The 16,186-nt window shown below is 30.5% G+C and overlaps 3 protein-coding genes across 3 annotated transcripts; 1 reads left to right on the forward strand and 2 right to left on the reverse strand.

Annotated features, from left to right (window-relative positions):
• Positions 1-312: 312 nt before the first annotated feature.
• Positions 313-2,168, forward strand: LOC106765518 (U-box domain-containing protein 26). Its single transcript, XM_014650174.2, has one exon. It carries the CDS (start codon positions 632-634, stop codon positions 1,871-1,873), a length of 1,242 nt encoding a protein of 413 aa, XP_014505660.1. The 5' UTR covers positions 313-631; the 3' UTR covers positions 1,874-2,168.
• A 2,410-nt stretch (positions 2,169-4,578) lies between these two features.
• On the reverse strand, positions 4,579-9,621 carry LOC106766004 (transcription factor bHLH95). Its single transcript, XM_014650766.1, has 3 exons — positions 9,445-9,621; positions 5,613-5,960; positions 4,579-4,659 (listed from the first exon to the last, which is right to left on the reverse strand). Exons 1-3 carry the CDS (start codon positions 9,619-9,621, stop codon positions 4,579-4,581), a joined length of 606 nt encoding a protein of 201 aa, XP_014506252.1.
• A 4,081-nt stretch (positions 9,622-13,702) lies between these two features.
• Positions 13,703-14,869, reverse strand: LOC111242111 (transcription factor bHLH95-like). The gene is made up of 3 exons (XM_022784422.1): positions 14,588-14,869; positions 14,082-14,513; positions 13,703-13,809 (listed from the first exon to the last, which is right to left on the reverse strand). The coding sequence occupies exons 1-3, from the start codon at positions 14,843-14,845 to the stop codon at positions 13,717-13,719; spliced, it is 783 nt and encodes a 260-aa protein (XP_022640143.1). The 5' UTR covers positions 14,846-14,869; the 3' UTR covers positions 13,703-13,716.
• Between the last annotated feature and the right edge of the window lie 1,317 nt (positions 14,870-16,186).

Here is a 16,186-nt window from a genome sequence, read left to right on the forward strand (position 1 = left end):
ATGTTGAAAAATAAACAAATTTAGAAAAATTAAATTTGATTCATCCTTTGAATAAATAATAGTGTTATATATAGAGAGAGAGATGGAGGAATTTGTGATGCAGATGTGACAGGTAGGTACAGTGAGAATGAAGCAATGAAGAAAGATGCATAGGAAGCAGCCCCTTGTTCTTGTTTTAGCCACAATAAAGAGGTGGATCACAACCTGGATCCCCTTTCTAATCTCTTAATCTTTGACCTTTGACTCAACCTAATCCACTTATCTAACTTGTTTGCAGGTTAATGTAATGTGAAATTGAAAAGAGGTATAATAAATAAAAAAATAGGGAAGAAAAAGTGGGACCGAGAGATGGGATATTTGGTTTGACCAATATTTTGGCGTAGGGTTAGATTCCACACGTGTGGGGGAAGGAGGAGTCAGATAAGGGGCAGGGTATGGCAGAGGCAGTCCCTCTCTGTGCCTGTTGGGTATGTTCCTCTGTTTCATCTCATATAAGAGAAACCAAAGCGTGACATACCTAAAGAAAATTTGCAGACCCTTCACATTTAGCACAACTATTATTTTCTTCAATATTAATATTTAATATATTATTTTTATTACTCATCATCATCATCATCATCCATTACAAACAATGCCTGCAAGTTTAGAACCCTTGGATTTGGGGGTTCACATACCCTACCACTTCAGATGTCCAATCTCGCTCGAACTCATGAGAGACCCCGTCACCGTCTGCACCGGTCAAACCTACGACCGGCCCAGCATCGAGTCCTGGGTTACCGCCGGTAACACCACCTGCCCCGTTACACGTGCCACTCTCACTGACTTCACCCTAATCCCCAACCACACTCTCCGCCGCCTTATCCAGGAGTGGTGCGTCGCTAACCGCGCTTTCGGTGTCGAGCGAATCCCCACTCCCAAACAGCCCGCAGACCCCGCCCTCGTTCGTTCCCTTCTCAACCAAATATCCTCTGATTCCGCTCCAAATCACCTTCGTCTCTCCTCTCTCCGACGACTCAGACAACTCGCTCGCGACTCCGACAAGGACCGCTCTCTCATTTCCTCTCAAAACGTCCGCCAGATCCTTCTCCCTATCACTTTCAACGCTGTCGACGAGTTCAAGCACGAGGCGCTCGCGCTACTCGTTTTGTTCCCGCTCGCCGAGTCCGAATGCGCCGCTCTCGCATCCGACTCCGACAAGGTTACTTATCTCTCACGGTTGCTCTCGCATAGCTCGCTTGAAGTCCGAGTCAACTCGGCTGCGTTGATTGAGATCGTCGTCGCCGGGACGCACTCGCCGGAGCTCCGCGCGCAGGTGAGCGATGTTGACGAAATCTATGACGGAGTCGTGGACCTGCTCCGCTGCCCGATCTCGTACCCCCGCGCTCTCAAGATCGGGATCAAGGCCTTGTTCGCGCTGTGCTTGGTGAAGCAGACTCGGCACAAGGCGGTGGCCGCTGGTGCGCCGGCGGTACTCGTCGATAGGCTCGCGGACTTCGAGAAATGTGACGCGGAGAGGGCCCTCGCCACGGTGGAGCTCCTCTGCAGGATTCCCGCTGGATGCGCCGCGTTCGCTGGCCACGCACTGACTGTGCCGATGCTGGTGAAAATAATACTAAAAATATCGGACCGCGCGACGGAGTACGCGGCCGGAGCGTTGCTGTCGTTATGCTCCGAATCGGAGCGGTGCCAGCGAGAGGCGGTGACGGCTGGGGTGTTGACCCAGCTTCTGCTTCTGGTGCAGAGCGATTGTACGGAGAGAGCCAAGAGGAAGGCCCAGATGTTGCTGAAGCTTCTTCGGGATTCGTGGCCGCAGGATTGCATCGGAAATTCTGACGATTTTGCATGCAGCCAGGTTGTTGTGGTTCCCTTCTGACGAATTTTAATTTTTTGCTATTGTAATAATCTCCATAATTTTAGTGAAGAAAAAAGAAAATTAGATTTGAAGATAAGAAAAATGGACAGAGTTTGTGAAGTCGAAGCTTAATTAATTAGTCTTTTTTTTCTAGATTGGTAAATAAATAGAGTTGTAATTCTATATTTAATTATTTTTCTTCTCTTTGTTTTGTATGTAAGGATTATTGTGATGAAGGAAAGCACAATGTTTGCTTCGTCAAAGTTTGTAATTTTTTAAGATGAAAAATATCAAAATAGAGCTAACTTTCTATTTTCTTTTTTTTTTCTCCTTTTCTCTCCCTTACTCTGTTTCAACTTTCTAGTTATATAGTATATGTTCAGAAATTTAATCGTGATCGAAATGGTTGATTATATTAGGGGAATGGAAACATTCACTGCCATTTGGTGGAGTACACGTTTCTGTTAGTTGCATAGGCAGAAGTATTTGTGTTATGTTGGGGACTCTTCTCCATGGCTGCTACTGCTCACCAAAGAAGAAAAATTTAGCTTTTTTCTTCGTTTTTGTAAATATGAACTTTTTTGTGTGTGTGAATTGATGATGTAGCTTTCTCTGAAGCCTTTTTTCTGTACATCAATTTTGTTCGGGACAATACTGCGACCCCAATAAGATTTTTATTTTCTCCTCTTAACCCAGTTTATTGGTGAAGAATGATACGAGGATGGATGTGGCTTGAATTGGAATCTGTAAAAGGTAACGACAACCTACGTGATGGGGGGTATTTTATAATTGACAGAGGAAGAGAGTATAAGAAAAATAATTGAGAAGATAAAAGAATGTGAAAGTGAAACTACAACAGAACAGATGGTGCATTCCAATGGAAGGCTATCTATATAGGGGCATTACCATCTATGTATCAACTTGTAGTTGAACAGCGTATTAGTCTATGACTAAAAAGTTTGAGCAAGAACAAAACAGAGGGAGCAGAAGGCTGCACGGGTTTGAAACGTCTTTGAATGAAAAAGAAAGAGGGAGCACATGTGAGGGAACATGGTGGGGTCAAAGAGGGTCCTACTACAAGGACTGGGAAAATGGTTTATGTGGCTTAGAAATAGAGGGGAGGAAGGTCACATGTTGGTAGGAATCAAACAATTGTATCACATGGGTGCTTGCTTATTTGTTATTCTCTTTTTGATGGGTGCTCACACATCACATGCCCAGCCTTGTTTCTGCTCCACAGTCCCTTACAGATGGAAATTTATTTTGTCTTCCAATCCAAGCTCGGGATATGTAGCAGCCGGGACCCATCATCTACTGTCGCCCTTTTTAGCTTTTTCTAATTATCTTTTATTCCTCCTTTTGGGACACCCACATAAGGGATGAGGTGATGGGCAACCTTTCCAGCGAGTTTTAACAGTAAATTAAAGTATTCCAAGTCAGAGATTGTGTATTGTGTATGTAAAGATACTTGGTGAGATTTTCATTGATGATTCATCAGTGTCTTGCTGCTTTTGGGTTGTCTCCAAGAAAAGAAGTCAAATTGATATTTACATTGTTTCCCCTCTTAATGATATTTTCATTGTTCCTCCGCGTGCTTGATGTGTTGTTTTCAACAGTCCTACAGTACAGTTAAATGCTTTCTGCAGACAACAATTCAAACACTGGCGTAAGGGTCTTGGTCCATAGTGAACAATGACGATTACTACTAGCAGCTGCTGAGCATGGCATGCATGTATTATTGTGTTCTTATGATTCAACCATCACTTTCACACACTATTGAACACAATAAAGTGAAAGACCACACGTGCTCCTCTTCACTGCTTTGTTTCTCAAGTTCACATTGACAAAATGTTGGTTGATTCCAATCGTGCACTTCCTGTTTAGAGTTCAGAGACCAAGAGTGGAACTGTTGTTGTCAAGGACTACGAGTGTCCATGATGCTGACCATTGTTGCCTATTTTCATCTAAAGTAACACTGTCTCATTTATATTGTGAAATTGAGGATAGCTTGCATCTCTTTTGTTGATTAAAGTTCATGCTTCTACATGACTACTAATAAATAAGGCAACTACCCAGAGAGTACATTTCTGTGGTTTTGACACACAACTAAATTCAATTACTCTGTAGTCCACTTAGATTCTTATTTGGGGGACTTCTTTACGCAACCAACATTTTTCTTCCTGCACTTCCAAACTATACATAAGGCCTCATTTTACCCTTCACTATTTTCTTCTTAAAATAATTTATAATAAAATTAATCATATTCTTCACTGGTACAAAATTTCTCTAATTCAGTGACATATTTTAGATTGCTCATTTTAGTAAGAAAAACGATAAGTTGATAATTTTTTTTAATAACATTTTAACAAATCACTTACGCATAAATTTTATTCACAAATTCGTTCTAAAATATATATTCACGTAATAATGACATGTGAGTTTAAATTAAATAAATTACAATAATGAAGTTGTGGGTATTTTAAAGCAACTAACATTGCTGGAAGAATGAAGAAATTAAATCCATAGTACAGTGGTTGAATGGATTCTTATGGTATTCCACTAAAAAAAGACTACTAACTCGTGATAAAGATTGTTAACTAACAAAGGTTGAGTTTACACATGCTTGAACCACACACACTGCACTAGAACAAAACTAAACATATGAAACCAACCATTCCAGTTTAGGCATAAAAGTATTGTAAGATGGTGTGATATCATCCAAAACTTTAAGAGATCCATGGCATAATTTCTTCAGCAGCTTTTCTGTAAGTTTCCTCCATTGAATTTGCCTCCCAAGCTTGTTTTCCCTGTAGCATAAACAATTCAATAAGTTAATAAATTTAACTAAGAAGATTCTTTATTAGAGAAAGACATATTTTTCATAAATTAAAAATAATTTATTTATAAATTAGTAAAAACTTTTTCAAATAATTTTATTTAAATTTTATTTTAGACACAATTATCAACTCCTCACGAAACCAATGTTGTCATTGAGAGCCTGATTGATGTCACCAACAAAAAAAAAATGGCAAAAGCCTTAACTTTTGAATGATAATTTTAAGATTTACTCTCTTGGTGTTTTTATAAATGTAATATTTAACTCATATTAAATGTAGTATTTAATTAATAGAAAATATAATTTTTTTTTAAGTTTCGTGTACTTTATTAAAAAAATATTTATTTTATAAAATAGGAAGTATTATGTTTTTTAATTTATTTGTTTTAATCTGTTTACTTTTTATGTTTTTTTAACAAGTCAATCTTAGTTAATTTATTTAAAATTAAAATACGTGTTTATGAAGTAAATAATTAAAAAACACTTATTTAAGAAACAAATAAAATTTACTTATGGAGAAAATTATAAAACTGCTAGATTTAAAATAAGAAGTAGAAAAATAAATTACTTATTTAATTTAATAATGGTGTTTTGAAATAAAAAATAGGTGTTTTAAATAAATAAATTAGTCCATATACGTCTTTAAATAAATACTTTTTAAAAAAGATAATGGTACTTAGACACTATTTTTTTTTTATAACTTTTAAACATTATCATTACATAATGACACGTAAATAATATTTAAATATTGTCAAAAAAATATTGTCTAGATAATATCCTTTTAAAAAGTAGATATTTTAAAAAGTCATACTTTAAACTCATGAAAAGGCAATTTTTAGGTGCTTAACATAGTCCTTAAACATGCATTGAGAAATTATGAATAAGAAACATAGAAGTATGGTGGGAATGAAGTTTGAAACTTACATGGACTTGAATCATGCATGTACTTCCATTTCCATTAGCAGAAATGGTTGCAGAAATGAGTTCTATGTTGTGCTTTTCAAGAACAGAAGCAATCATGGTCATGAGTCCTGGCTTATGCACTGAGCAAATCGAGAATTGAGCTTCATTTCCACGAATGTTGAGGACCATGTTTGAAGCAGCCCAAGTTTTATCAAAACCTTTCTGCTTCTCAGACTCTGAACTCGTTCCCATAATTTGTTTCAGAATATGTTTTGCCCTTTCTTCTTTCTTTCTCTCTAGCTTTTCCAGAGTTTCCTGCAGAACTTTTATGTAGTCCACTGCTTCGTTCACTATGGTTGCTTTATCAGCCTAAGAAGTAGCATATCAGAACCATCTCAGAATAACATTCTAACCTTAACTTTCTCACTTCTCCTCACACACACAATAATGGCTCTTTTGTTTTAATACATTAAAAATTAACACTTTAGAGTTCTATACCAAAAATATTGTGTTGACTTTTATCATCTATTTTCTGATCATTAAATACCTATATTATATTAATAATACTAATAAAAGTAATGATGATGCTGGTTTTAAGTACAATTACCAAATTCTTAGAAGCATATGTTTAAATTCTTTCTTGTCATTAATGTCAAATTTCTCTCTCTTGTTTTATTAATGACTGCCCCCGTTTCATTAAATTAACACTAATAACAATGATAATAATATAAATTTATTTCCAGAAAAAAATTGAAATAAAATCAATCTCAAATAAAGGTGTTTTCAAACAAATTAATGAAAAAAAAGTAAATAATAGCTTGAGACAAGATTGTCTAGAGAGATTGGATTGTTTAACAATTCATATTTTGAAATTTAACAAACAATATTACTTAACGAAATACTCGGTGTATATCAATAATGGTTTGTACTCAGTTGTAATCTTTAATAAGATTAGTAGAATCTTTCAAGAGTTCTTGAGGGAGACTGAACGTAGCTCAAGATTTGGTGAACCAGTATAAAATACTTGTGTTATTTCTTTTCTTGCTTAAAACGCTTTTCCTAAATGCTTTATTTAGAACACAGTTCAACAACTATTGTACATCGTCTAACCTCTGCAATAATCATCAAACGTTGATTTGCGAAAAGTTTTCAAAACAATCTTCAAACACCCCCTCCCTCCCCTCACCCTCCATTTCTATTGTTTCCCTATGATTTCAAAACATACTAGGTAGGAATTACTAGAGGAACCAGAAGTGGTTGATACTACTCGAATACCAAGAGTCATCATAATACTTGGGTACCAAGAGTGGTTAAACTTGGACTAGTCAGGATTGACTTGGGGAACTAGGAGTGATTTATAATACTTAGATACTAGGAGTGGTTATAAATACTTGAAATCCAGGAGTGATTCATAATACTCTGTGTATACTAGGAGTGGTTTGTTCTCGATTATAATCTTGAACAAAATTAGCGGAACCCCTTAAGAGTTCGTAAGGGAGACGAGATGTAACTCAGGTTGAGTGAACCAGTATAAAAATATAGGTCTCATTATTTCTCTTGTTTAAAACATTTTCCTAAAATGCTTTGTTAAAGACACATACGTTTAACCGCTATAGCAGACCATCTAACCACTTATATAGTTGTTAAGCGTTGATTTGCAAAAGAATTTAAAAGCACCATTCAACCCTCCCCTCTAACAATTGAAACAAAGTTTACCATCATACCACATAAAAATTGCATAAACCACAAATTATTAATGAGTGAGATGTTAAGAAATGTGATCCTATCAATATTAAAATAATTTGTATTTACCACATAAAGTGTTACAAAAGGTGTTAGAGATATAATTTATATCTTCTTTTAGTTTTCTGTTATGATTTTCTATTAAGTGTTCTACTATAATTTTTTGTTAGGTTTTTTGTTATTGTTGGTATTTTTCTTTTATATTCAAGCATATTCTCTATTTAAAACAACTAAGTTCTCATACTTTTCTTAAAATATTTCTTTTCAAGTTTTCTCTCCTTTGTGTTTTATCAAACATGGTATGAGATTAAACACCTTTTACATTTACCTTTTCTTTGTTGTTGTTTCACCCATGACAAATTCTATTCCTCTTTCTGATCACCTTAGAAATCAAGTCAACTTTGTAGGATTAAGTTTTGTTAGTATAGTTAACACTGATTCATTTGTTGTTATTGATTGATCTTTCTACCGTAAGATGTTAAGAAATACTATGCTATCAATATTAAAATAATTTGTATTTGCCACATAAAATGTTACATAAGTTGTTAAAGATATGATATTTTCTTTTAGTTTTCTGTATGATTTTCTATTATGATTTTCTATTGCTTGTATTTTTCCTTTATATTCATGAATATTTCTCTATTCAAAAACAACAAAGTTCTCATACTTTCAATAAAATATTTCTTTTCAAGTTTTCTCTCCTTTGGGTTTTATCAAACACTCACACTCACATGGTATCAGATTAAACACCTTTCACATTTACCTTCTCTTTGTTGTTTCACCAATGGCAAGTTCTATCCTCTTTCTGATCAACTTAAAAATTTGTAAAGTTAGGTTTTGTTAGTATGGTTGATGTTGCTATTGATCTTTCTCCCGTGAAGAATGACAATATCCGTGCTCTCTTTGGTTTCTCTAAAGAGTAATATGAAACTATTCTTGCCTTCTTATAGAAGTCACAAAATGCTTTTCCTTCTCCCACTATTTTTAATCAACACGTATTATACAACATTCACATCAATACCTTTTGGATGATTGAAGTAATTAAAAAAAAAAACATCAACAATTCTCCAATTTCTTGATTCTTCAGTTTCTCAGTTCTCTAGTTTTTCGGTTCTCAAGTTTTTCGATTTTCTAGTTTCTCGAATCTCCAATTTCTTGATTCTCTAATTTCTAGATTTCTATAGCTTTTCGATTTCTTTGGTTCTCGATTTCTCTTGTTTCTTGATTTCTTTAGTTTTTCGATTTTTAAAGATTCTCATTCTTGATATTCTTAATTCTTATTAATATTTTAGATTCTCGTTTTTCTTTTCAAAATTCTTAAGATTCTTAAGTTTTCAAGATTTTTAAATTTCTCAAGATTTTCAAATCTCTCAAGATTCTTAAATCTCAAAATTTTCAAATTTCTCATGATCTTAAGATTTTTTTTTATCCTACTATCTTTAAAAAATATTATTTTCAAGTCATAATCTTCATCTCATCTAAAAGGATGTTAGACATATCCTCTATCTTCTTTCAATTTTTTGTATGATTTTTTATTATGATTTTCTATTGATTGTATTTTCCTTTTATATTTAAATATATTTCTCTATTATAAAATAACTAAATTTTCATACTTTCAATATATAATATATTTCTCTTTTAATATATATTTTGATATTTCTCTCAATTATTTATTTATTTATTTTTATGCGTAACCTTTATTCAGCCTCTTTTATAGAGAAAATTCAAATGCATTAATTATTTTTTTAGATTTGTTCAAATTATTTGTTATGGTCATAATTTAACCGTCGTCATAGGTAATATTCCTTTAAAAATTATTCCTAGAAATCAATAAAAGAAGAGTATTATTCAATCCTCTTATAGTATTCGTATGAATAAAAGAATGTTTATAATTATAATGAATACAAGAACATCATATAATCTCAATATATGGAGATAGGGAACAATAATACACTAAATAATTTGAAGGTTAGACCCATAATGTTAATTATAAGTTTAGGCTTACAATCAACGATTATGTAATAATGTAATAAGAGATTATTATTTTGTTTTTGTTGATAAATATTAAAATTATTAAATATTTAAAAAGCTTGAACAATGAAATGCATACCTTTGAAGGAAGTTGAGGAAGTAAAGCACCAAGATCGTCGAACATTTCTTTCATTTTCTTTCTTCGGCCTCTTTCGATGGATAGATGCATTTCATTATTAGTTTCGGGATCGTAGGATTCTTCACCACTAGTAATAATTTTCTTCTCATTTTCATCAGCAACATCTTCATTCGACATCGTATTCACAACAAGGTTTTGGTTTGTTTTAATTTCACTGGAACGATTAGAACTAGAAGATGTATCTCTGTTATTTTCCAATAAGAAATCCATAAGAAAATTGAGTTTGAGGTTAGGGAGAAAGATTGAAGAATGGTGGCTGAGTTTGGGAAGGTAGTACAAAGACAAAATATAAATGTCAAAATTACTAAGAACAACCCAAAATACATTCGTAAGAACATGGCGTTACGTTCAATTATAATAAATACATTAAATATATACTTTAATGTTGTCTACTTCAATCTATCCTCATATTGACCCACTTGCTTCTTAGCTTTCGCTTCATTTATTTCATTCTTCAAAAATATAGGTTTTTTTTAATACTATCAATATATTTAATACATTTTATGACATTTCTTATCATTTTGAAAATTAAAATATTTTGGAATCATTATTAAGATAATAAAAAAATCATTTTACATGTAATTCTGAATTCTTTTTTCTTCTTTCCATTCCACTTTTTTTTCAATATTTTTTTTTTGTCTAAATCCTACCCGATAATAAATTTGAAACCTTTAACAGTTATGATGTTAACTATTATTTTGATCATAATTATTGTATTGGACATATAATTTTTTTTTCCTTTTTTTATCAGCATCATATTAAACCTTTGACCTCTTTTCAAAAGGAGCTTTTATTTATTGTGCATAAAGATATATGATAAAAAAATAAAAATAATTTTTTTACTTTTTTTTATTAGGTTTAATACCGCTTTTGGTCCCTAGTTTGGGAGGTTTTGTTTAATATGGTCCTACCTTTTTTCTTTAGTAACAATTGATCTCACTTTTTGAAAAAACTGTTCAATTGACTCCCAAACTAGGGACCAAAAGCGGTATTAAGCCTTTTATTTTTCTTTTGTTCATAGTCGTCTCATATTCAAGTTTAAATTGTTTATTATCGTCCCATATTCAAGTTTAAATTGTTTATTGTAGTCCTTATTGTATACGATGATGACATGATTTTTAACATAACATTATGTCAGGACTGTTAAAATAACATTTGGATATCTGAATGCATGAAAGAACTTATTGATGTCGTAACCAGAACCGTTAGAAAATTGATGTCGAAACCAAAAAGGAGTCAATTGAACAGTTTTTTCAAAAAGTGAGATCAATTGTTACTAAAAAAAAGGTAGGATTATATTGAACAAAACCTCCCAAACTAGGGACAAAAACGGTATTAAGCCTTTTTATTATAATCTATATTTATTGGAGTGTATTTAATACTTTCAAGTTATATGGATGTATCTATATAATAGACAAACAAGCTGTTTAGTTTTGGAAAACTTTAAAACTAAATGTATAATTAAATTTGTATAAAAACAAAAACTATATAGTCATAAAACGGATTAAAGATCGAGTCCAAGTCGATCTGTGTTAAAAAATCAAGCCAAATTGATTCATAACAAAAATTGAACCAAGTTGATTTTTATCGAAGATTGAATTGATTCAATATGTACCAAAATTCAAGCCTAATTAGCTTATATTGAATTTTCCAGAATCAATCCAAATTCAAATTGAAAGTAAAATAGAGTTATCTAAAATTAGTCTAACTTCAACTCAATGACCGGATTAAGTTTTCTTTAAAATAGAAATTAAATAAATTAAAAGAATTAAAATTTAAAATATTTCAATTATTTCATCTAAATAAAATATTTAAGAAAGGAGGGAAATTTAACTTTAAGTAATCTAAATACTATATATTTCAATTTTTTTAAATTGTTGAAATTTCTTGTAAAAGAACACAAAAGTTAGTATAAAAAAAATACTGTTTTATTTAAAAACACAACATTAAAGTTTGACGGTAAAGCGAGAGAGAGAAAAAAAAAGTGAAAAGTGAGATTCTTTAAATAAATTAAAAGAAAATATAAAAGGACAGAAAATGAAATAATTTTATTTTTTATTAAAAACTTTATTTATTATTTTTTATAACATTTTCATAATTGTTTATTATTATTATTATTATAATATAAAATCACTCCTAATTTATTATAAGCTACGTTATTCTGACTCATAATTAATTATGCATACAAAAAATACTTCAAAATATTTTTTATTTTGACAATATAATTTATTATATATGTAGTTTAATTTAATTGTGTTTTCACTTACAAATCACAACGTAACTGTTTCCATAAATTTCAGCAAAGCAACTAAAAAATTTGCACAATAAAATCTACACAAAAACTATTTATACCTGTTAAATTCACCTTACAATATTAGTTTTATTATGTTATACAATTATTAGTTATATTATACATTTAAAGGGTAAAAATATATTTATTTATTTGAATATAATAAATATTTTTTATAAAAGCTTTCCATTTTGAACTTGATTGTAATTCAATATGCAATATCAAACCATCCTTATAGAAAACATTATTGATCACCAAATGTATCCATAAAAATGTGAAACACTCACAAATGGTCCTTAAAAGACAAAAATTACAAAATAATTCCAAAAACTACAATATGTTAATAACTTTGTCCATAGATAAACAATGCTTACGGTATATTAGAATTGTTGGGAAAATCTCACTATACACACTCATTGACCCACACAAATAATTTTACTCTTCAATCCATTGTGACAACCTTTAAATAGGTGCAAATTGGGTCTTGGGCCAATTACAAATAATAAAAACTGACAATAAAATATAACTTACCTACAAATAAAATCTCTTTATTTTATCATAAAATAATATTCTACCTAATAAACAGAAAATCATAACTATCCATTCCTATTTTATTTCTATCAAATCAAATATTACTATATCCAAAACTAATAAAATAATAAATCTCTAAAATTTAAGTTTATCCCAACACATATACGTGTCTCTTAATAGGTGGTCATCATGTTAGTAGTGATTACATTAAAACTAAATTAAATCCAAATTTTTCATAGGCTTTGTAGGATCTTGATTATGATAATTTATATTTTTTTTATTTATTCAGAAATTTTTAAAATTTTTAAAAATTGAGAATTTTGTTGGGGTTACCAAAGAAACACACCATGCTCATCGTCTTTCAAATCCAATTATTTCTGTTTTGGTAAAAGGTTTCATAATATTTTGCTTATCTATATTTTCAAATATAAAATTTCATCAAATACACGAAAACTTGCTTTGAGAAAAAAATATTTTGTTTTGCAAAGAGGAGTAACATTCAACTACGTTAATAAATTATTAATATAGACGAAGATACACATTTAATAATTTTTTTTCTTAAAATATAGCTTTGATGGGTATGACATTTTATACAATTTTTTGTTCCAACACTTCCTTTAACTAAGCAAGATCGTTAATGATAATTAAAACAATAATAAACTAATTTTATAACCTAAAATATTGACAATTCTACTTTGGATTCACGATTTTGAGAAAATAGACTATGTGCTAACAAAATAAAACAATTCTACATTATCGTCCAAATGTATAAAAAGTTTTGTTTTACAAAAATTACATTAGAATCATACCATTAATATTTTTTCATCGATGGATGATATAAAACATTTTTACTATTCATAACCATTAACTCCACGATTATATGCTTTAAACGAATTGAAAAATTCCTTTTAATTTATGTTGGTTTTTAATGTGAGTACAAACTTTATTTGTCTTAAGTTTTATGTACTTATATCATGAATGATGATATCTTTATTTTCGCTTAATTATCTTCTAATTCTTTATAGAACTAAACAAACATGAAGATCTAAAATTAATACTATTTTTAAGACTACATATTATAAAATCACAATTACAAACGTTGAAAATAAGTTTTTAAATATTTTATTCATTGATTTTCGATAATAAACATATAAATTTAGTCTAAACCTTAAACAACAATATTTGAACATATATATTCATAATATATGAAGTTAAGCCACCAATTCTCACTTAGTTTTAAGAAAAATTAGTAATTACATAAATAGATGAGAACAATAACAACAATAATAATAATAAATAATAATAATAATAATAAATAATAATAATAATAATAATAATAATAATAATAATAATAATAAATAATAATAATATAAGTGTTTCAATCCAAAGTTTTAAGCGATCCATAGCAGAATCTCTCCCGCAGCTTGCCTGTAAATTTCTTCCACTGAATTTGCATCCAGGAACTGATGTGAAGCTCGTTTTCCCTGAATCATCAAAAACTTCACATAAGTTAAAGTAACCCTAATTTCATGTTAACATAGAAAAAAGAAGTATAAGAAAAATGTTGAATTCTTTTAAAGTAAATGTGTGAATGCGTGACTCTTTTTTTATATATATTAAAGCTGCAGTAATTAATAAATTAATTTTTTATTTTATTTTTAATAATTTAGAAATTGGGTGTCTGAGTAATTAATTATAAACGTTTAGTTTTGTAGAGAAATAATAAATGAAAAGTGCATAAGAGTTTGAAACTTACGTGAGCTTGAATCATGATTGCATTTCCATTCCCAATGCACGAAATGTGGGCATATACAAGCTCTATCTTGTATTTATCAAGCACAAAAACTATGGTGGACACGAGACCTGGTTTATGGGCCGCGCAAATGCAGAATTGGGCCTCATCTCCACAAACATTCAAGACCATATTTGAAGAGGCCCATGTTTTATCAAAAGCTACGGGCGGCTGCTGCTGCTGCTGCGCAGGGAATAAAAGTGCGTTTGAAGAAGTTCCCATAATCGCGTTGGAAAAGTCGTAATTAGAAGAAAGTCCTTGAGCAGTGAACATGGACGGTGATGACTCATAGCCACATCGGACCTTTTCTTCTTTCTGTTTCTGAAGGTTTTCCAGGGTTCTCTCAAGATTTTTGATGTAGCTCACTGCTTCATCCACGACCGTTGATTTATCCGCCTGCAAAACCGAAGCACCTTAGAGAAAGAGGGAAAAGAAAGTATAATTAACCTAAGAATGAAAATGAATCTGACCTTAGAAGGAAGATGAGGAAGCAATGCATGAAGACTAGCGAACATGTTTTTCATTTTTTTTCTCCTTTCTCTCTCAGTCCATATATGCATTTCATGATCACCATTTCCTTCTGCACTGCTAATTTTATTCAGCTCTCGATTTCGCTTCTTATTCATCACACCTTCCACCTTTTCGTTCTTCTGCTTTTCTGAATTCGTGTTTTCCCACAATAACTTCGTCGTATCATGCAAACTTTGATCTTCTGACATGATGAGCATGATAGATTGAGAGAGAAGAAGAAAATTAAGAGCAGATTTGACAAGAAGAAGAACGGAGAAGACGCGTTTATATACAAGTAAGCGAGAGCTTACAGCTGAAGATGCAAGAGAGATATACAGTTACTTTGCATCACAACAAATGTATTAACATCATAATTATGCTAAAATACTATACCTTAGGCTCCCTCTAGATATGTTAATTAACCATGATTTTAGGAACACTTTCATTTAATTTATTTCATTCTTTAAGACATATATATATATATATATATATATATGTAAATGCAATTTTAAAAATTATATTATATCTATTATTGTGAGATGTAGATAAACTTTGGCGTCAATGAAGGCAATAACAATTTATCTTTTAGGTGTGAAGAGGTTAATAAATTATTTTTACTTTATTGGATATTTTGTTTTTCATTTAGATTCTTTCTCATTTACTTATAATGGTAATTTTCGAAAGATTAACATTTATGATAATTTTCCTCAAAACTCTTATGTCAAATATACTAATTTTTATTATATTTTGTTGTCTTTTCCAATTCATCAATAAAAAGCATAAGAATACGTAATAAAAATAAATAAAAATGACATAAATGTTAAAAAGATTGTTTCATAATTTTTATTAAAATTATAGGTTTTATTGTGAACAATGTGTTTCCACCTTGGTTTTTAATAAAAAAGATTTTAGTATGGTTTTGATAAATAGTGAAGAAACATATGATCTTTATAGTGCGTTCAAATCGTAATAAATATACATCCCATTAAATTCTTCTTTTTAAAAAAGTAAATAATTAATGAGCTTTTTATATGATAAATATTTGTATCAATGAATGATAATTGCACGCGTTTTTAACTGAATAATTTATGCATAGTTTAACATTAGTTCTGACCTATTAATAATACATATACATTTCATAGATATAAAAAAATATTATTGAAACTCACATTTTATGAGTTAAATAACAATCTCTTTTGAATTAAGATATTAGCATCTTTACTTGTTTATATTTTTTTAATGCTTCTTATTTGCGTTACTTTAGAAAATCTAAACTAATCAACTTTATCTATGTGTTTTGTTAAACAAATTATTTATATTATCTTTCTAATCATTAAATAATATCCCCTGTAACAAATTTTGTTCTTATCTGCAAGTGCAAATGATGGTGTTTTTGGACAGAAATTTACGTACAAGGCAATGAATACAATCTTAACTTTCCTAATTAGAGAAAAGATGGTAACGTTTTTCTTTTTGAAAAGTAATCATGATTTTGATGCAGTTTGTTGTCATTATGTAAGTAACTCATATATAAACATTAAATAAAATAAAAGTATTGA

Source organism: Vigna radiata, chromosome 7, assembly GCF_000741045.1.
Source record: "Vigna radiata var. radiata cultivar VC1973A chromosome 7, Vradiata_ver6, whole genome shotgun sequence".
Lineage (NCBI taxonomy): Eukaryota > Viridiplantae > Streptophyta > Magnoliopsida > Fabales > Fabaceae > Vigna > Vigna radiata.

What these genes read in the sequence shown, in the direction of transcription:
- LOC111242111 (XM_022784422.1), bottom strand. Translation starts at nt 14,845, where the DNA reads ATGCTCATCATGTCAGAAGATCAAAGTTTGCATGATACGACGAAGTTA. An exon ending in TTCCTCATCTTCCTTCTAAG is followed by an intron (nt 14,514 to 14,587) that starts GTCAGATTCATT and finishes TCGGTTTTGCAG; the next exon opens with GCGGATAAATCAACGGTCGT. An exon ending in CAATCATGATTCAAGCTCAC is followed by an intron (nt 13,810 to 14,081) that starts GTAAGTTTCAAA and finishes TTGATGATTCAG; the next exon opens with GGAAAACGAGCTTCACATCA.
- LOC106766004 (XM_014650766.1), bottom strand. Translation starts at nt 9,621, where the DNA reads ATGTCGAATGAAGATGTTGCTGATGAAAATGAGAAGAAAATTATTACT. An exon ending in TTCCTCAACTTCCTTCAAAG is followed by an intron (nt 5,961 to 9,444) that starts GTATGCATTTCA and finishes GCTACTTCTTAG; the next exon opens with GCTGATAAAGCAACCATAGT. An exon ending in CATGCATGATTCAAGTCCAT is followed by an intron (nt 4,660 to 5,612) that starts GTAAGTTTCAAA and finishes TTTATGCTACAG; the next exon opens with GGAAAACAAGCTTGGGAGGC.
- LOC106765518 (XM_014650174.2), top strand. Translation starts at nt 632, where the DNA reads ATGCCTGCAAGTTTAGAACCCTTGGATTTGGGGGTTCACATACCCTAC.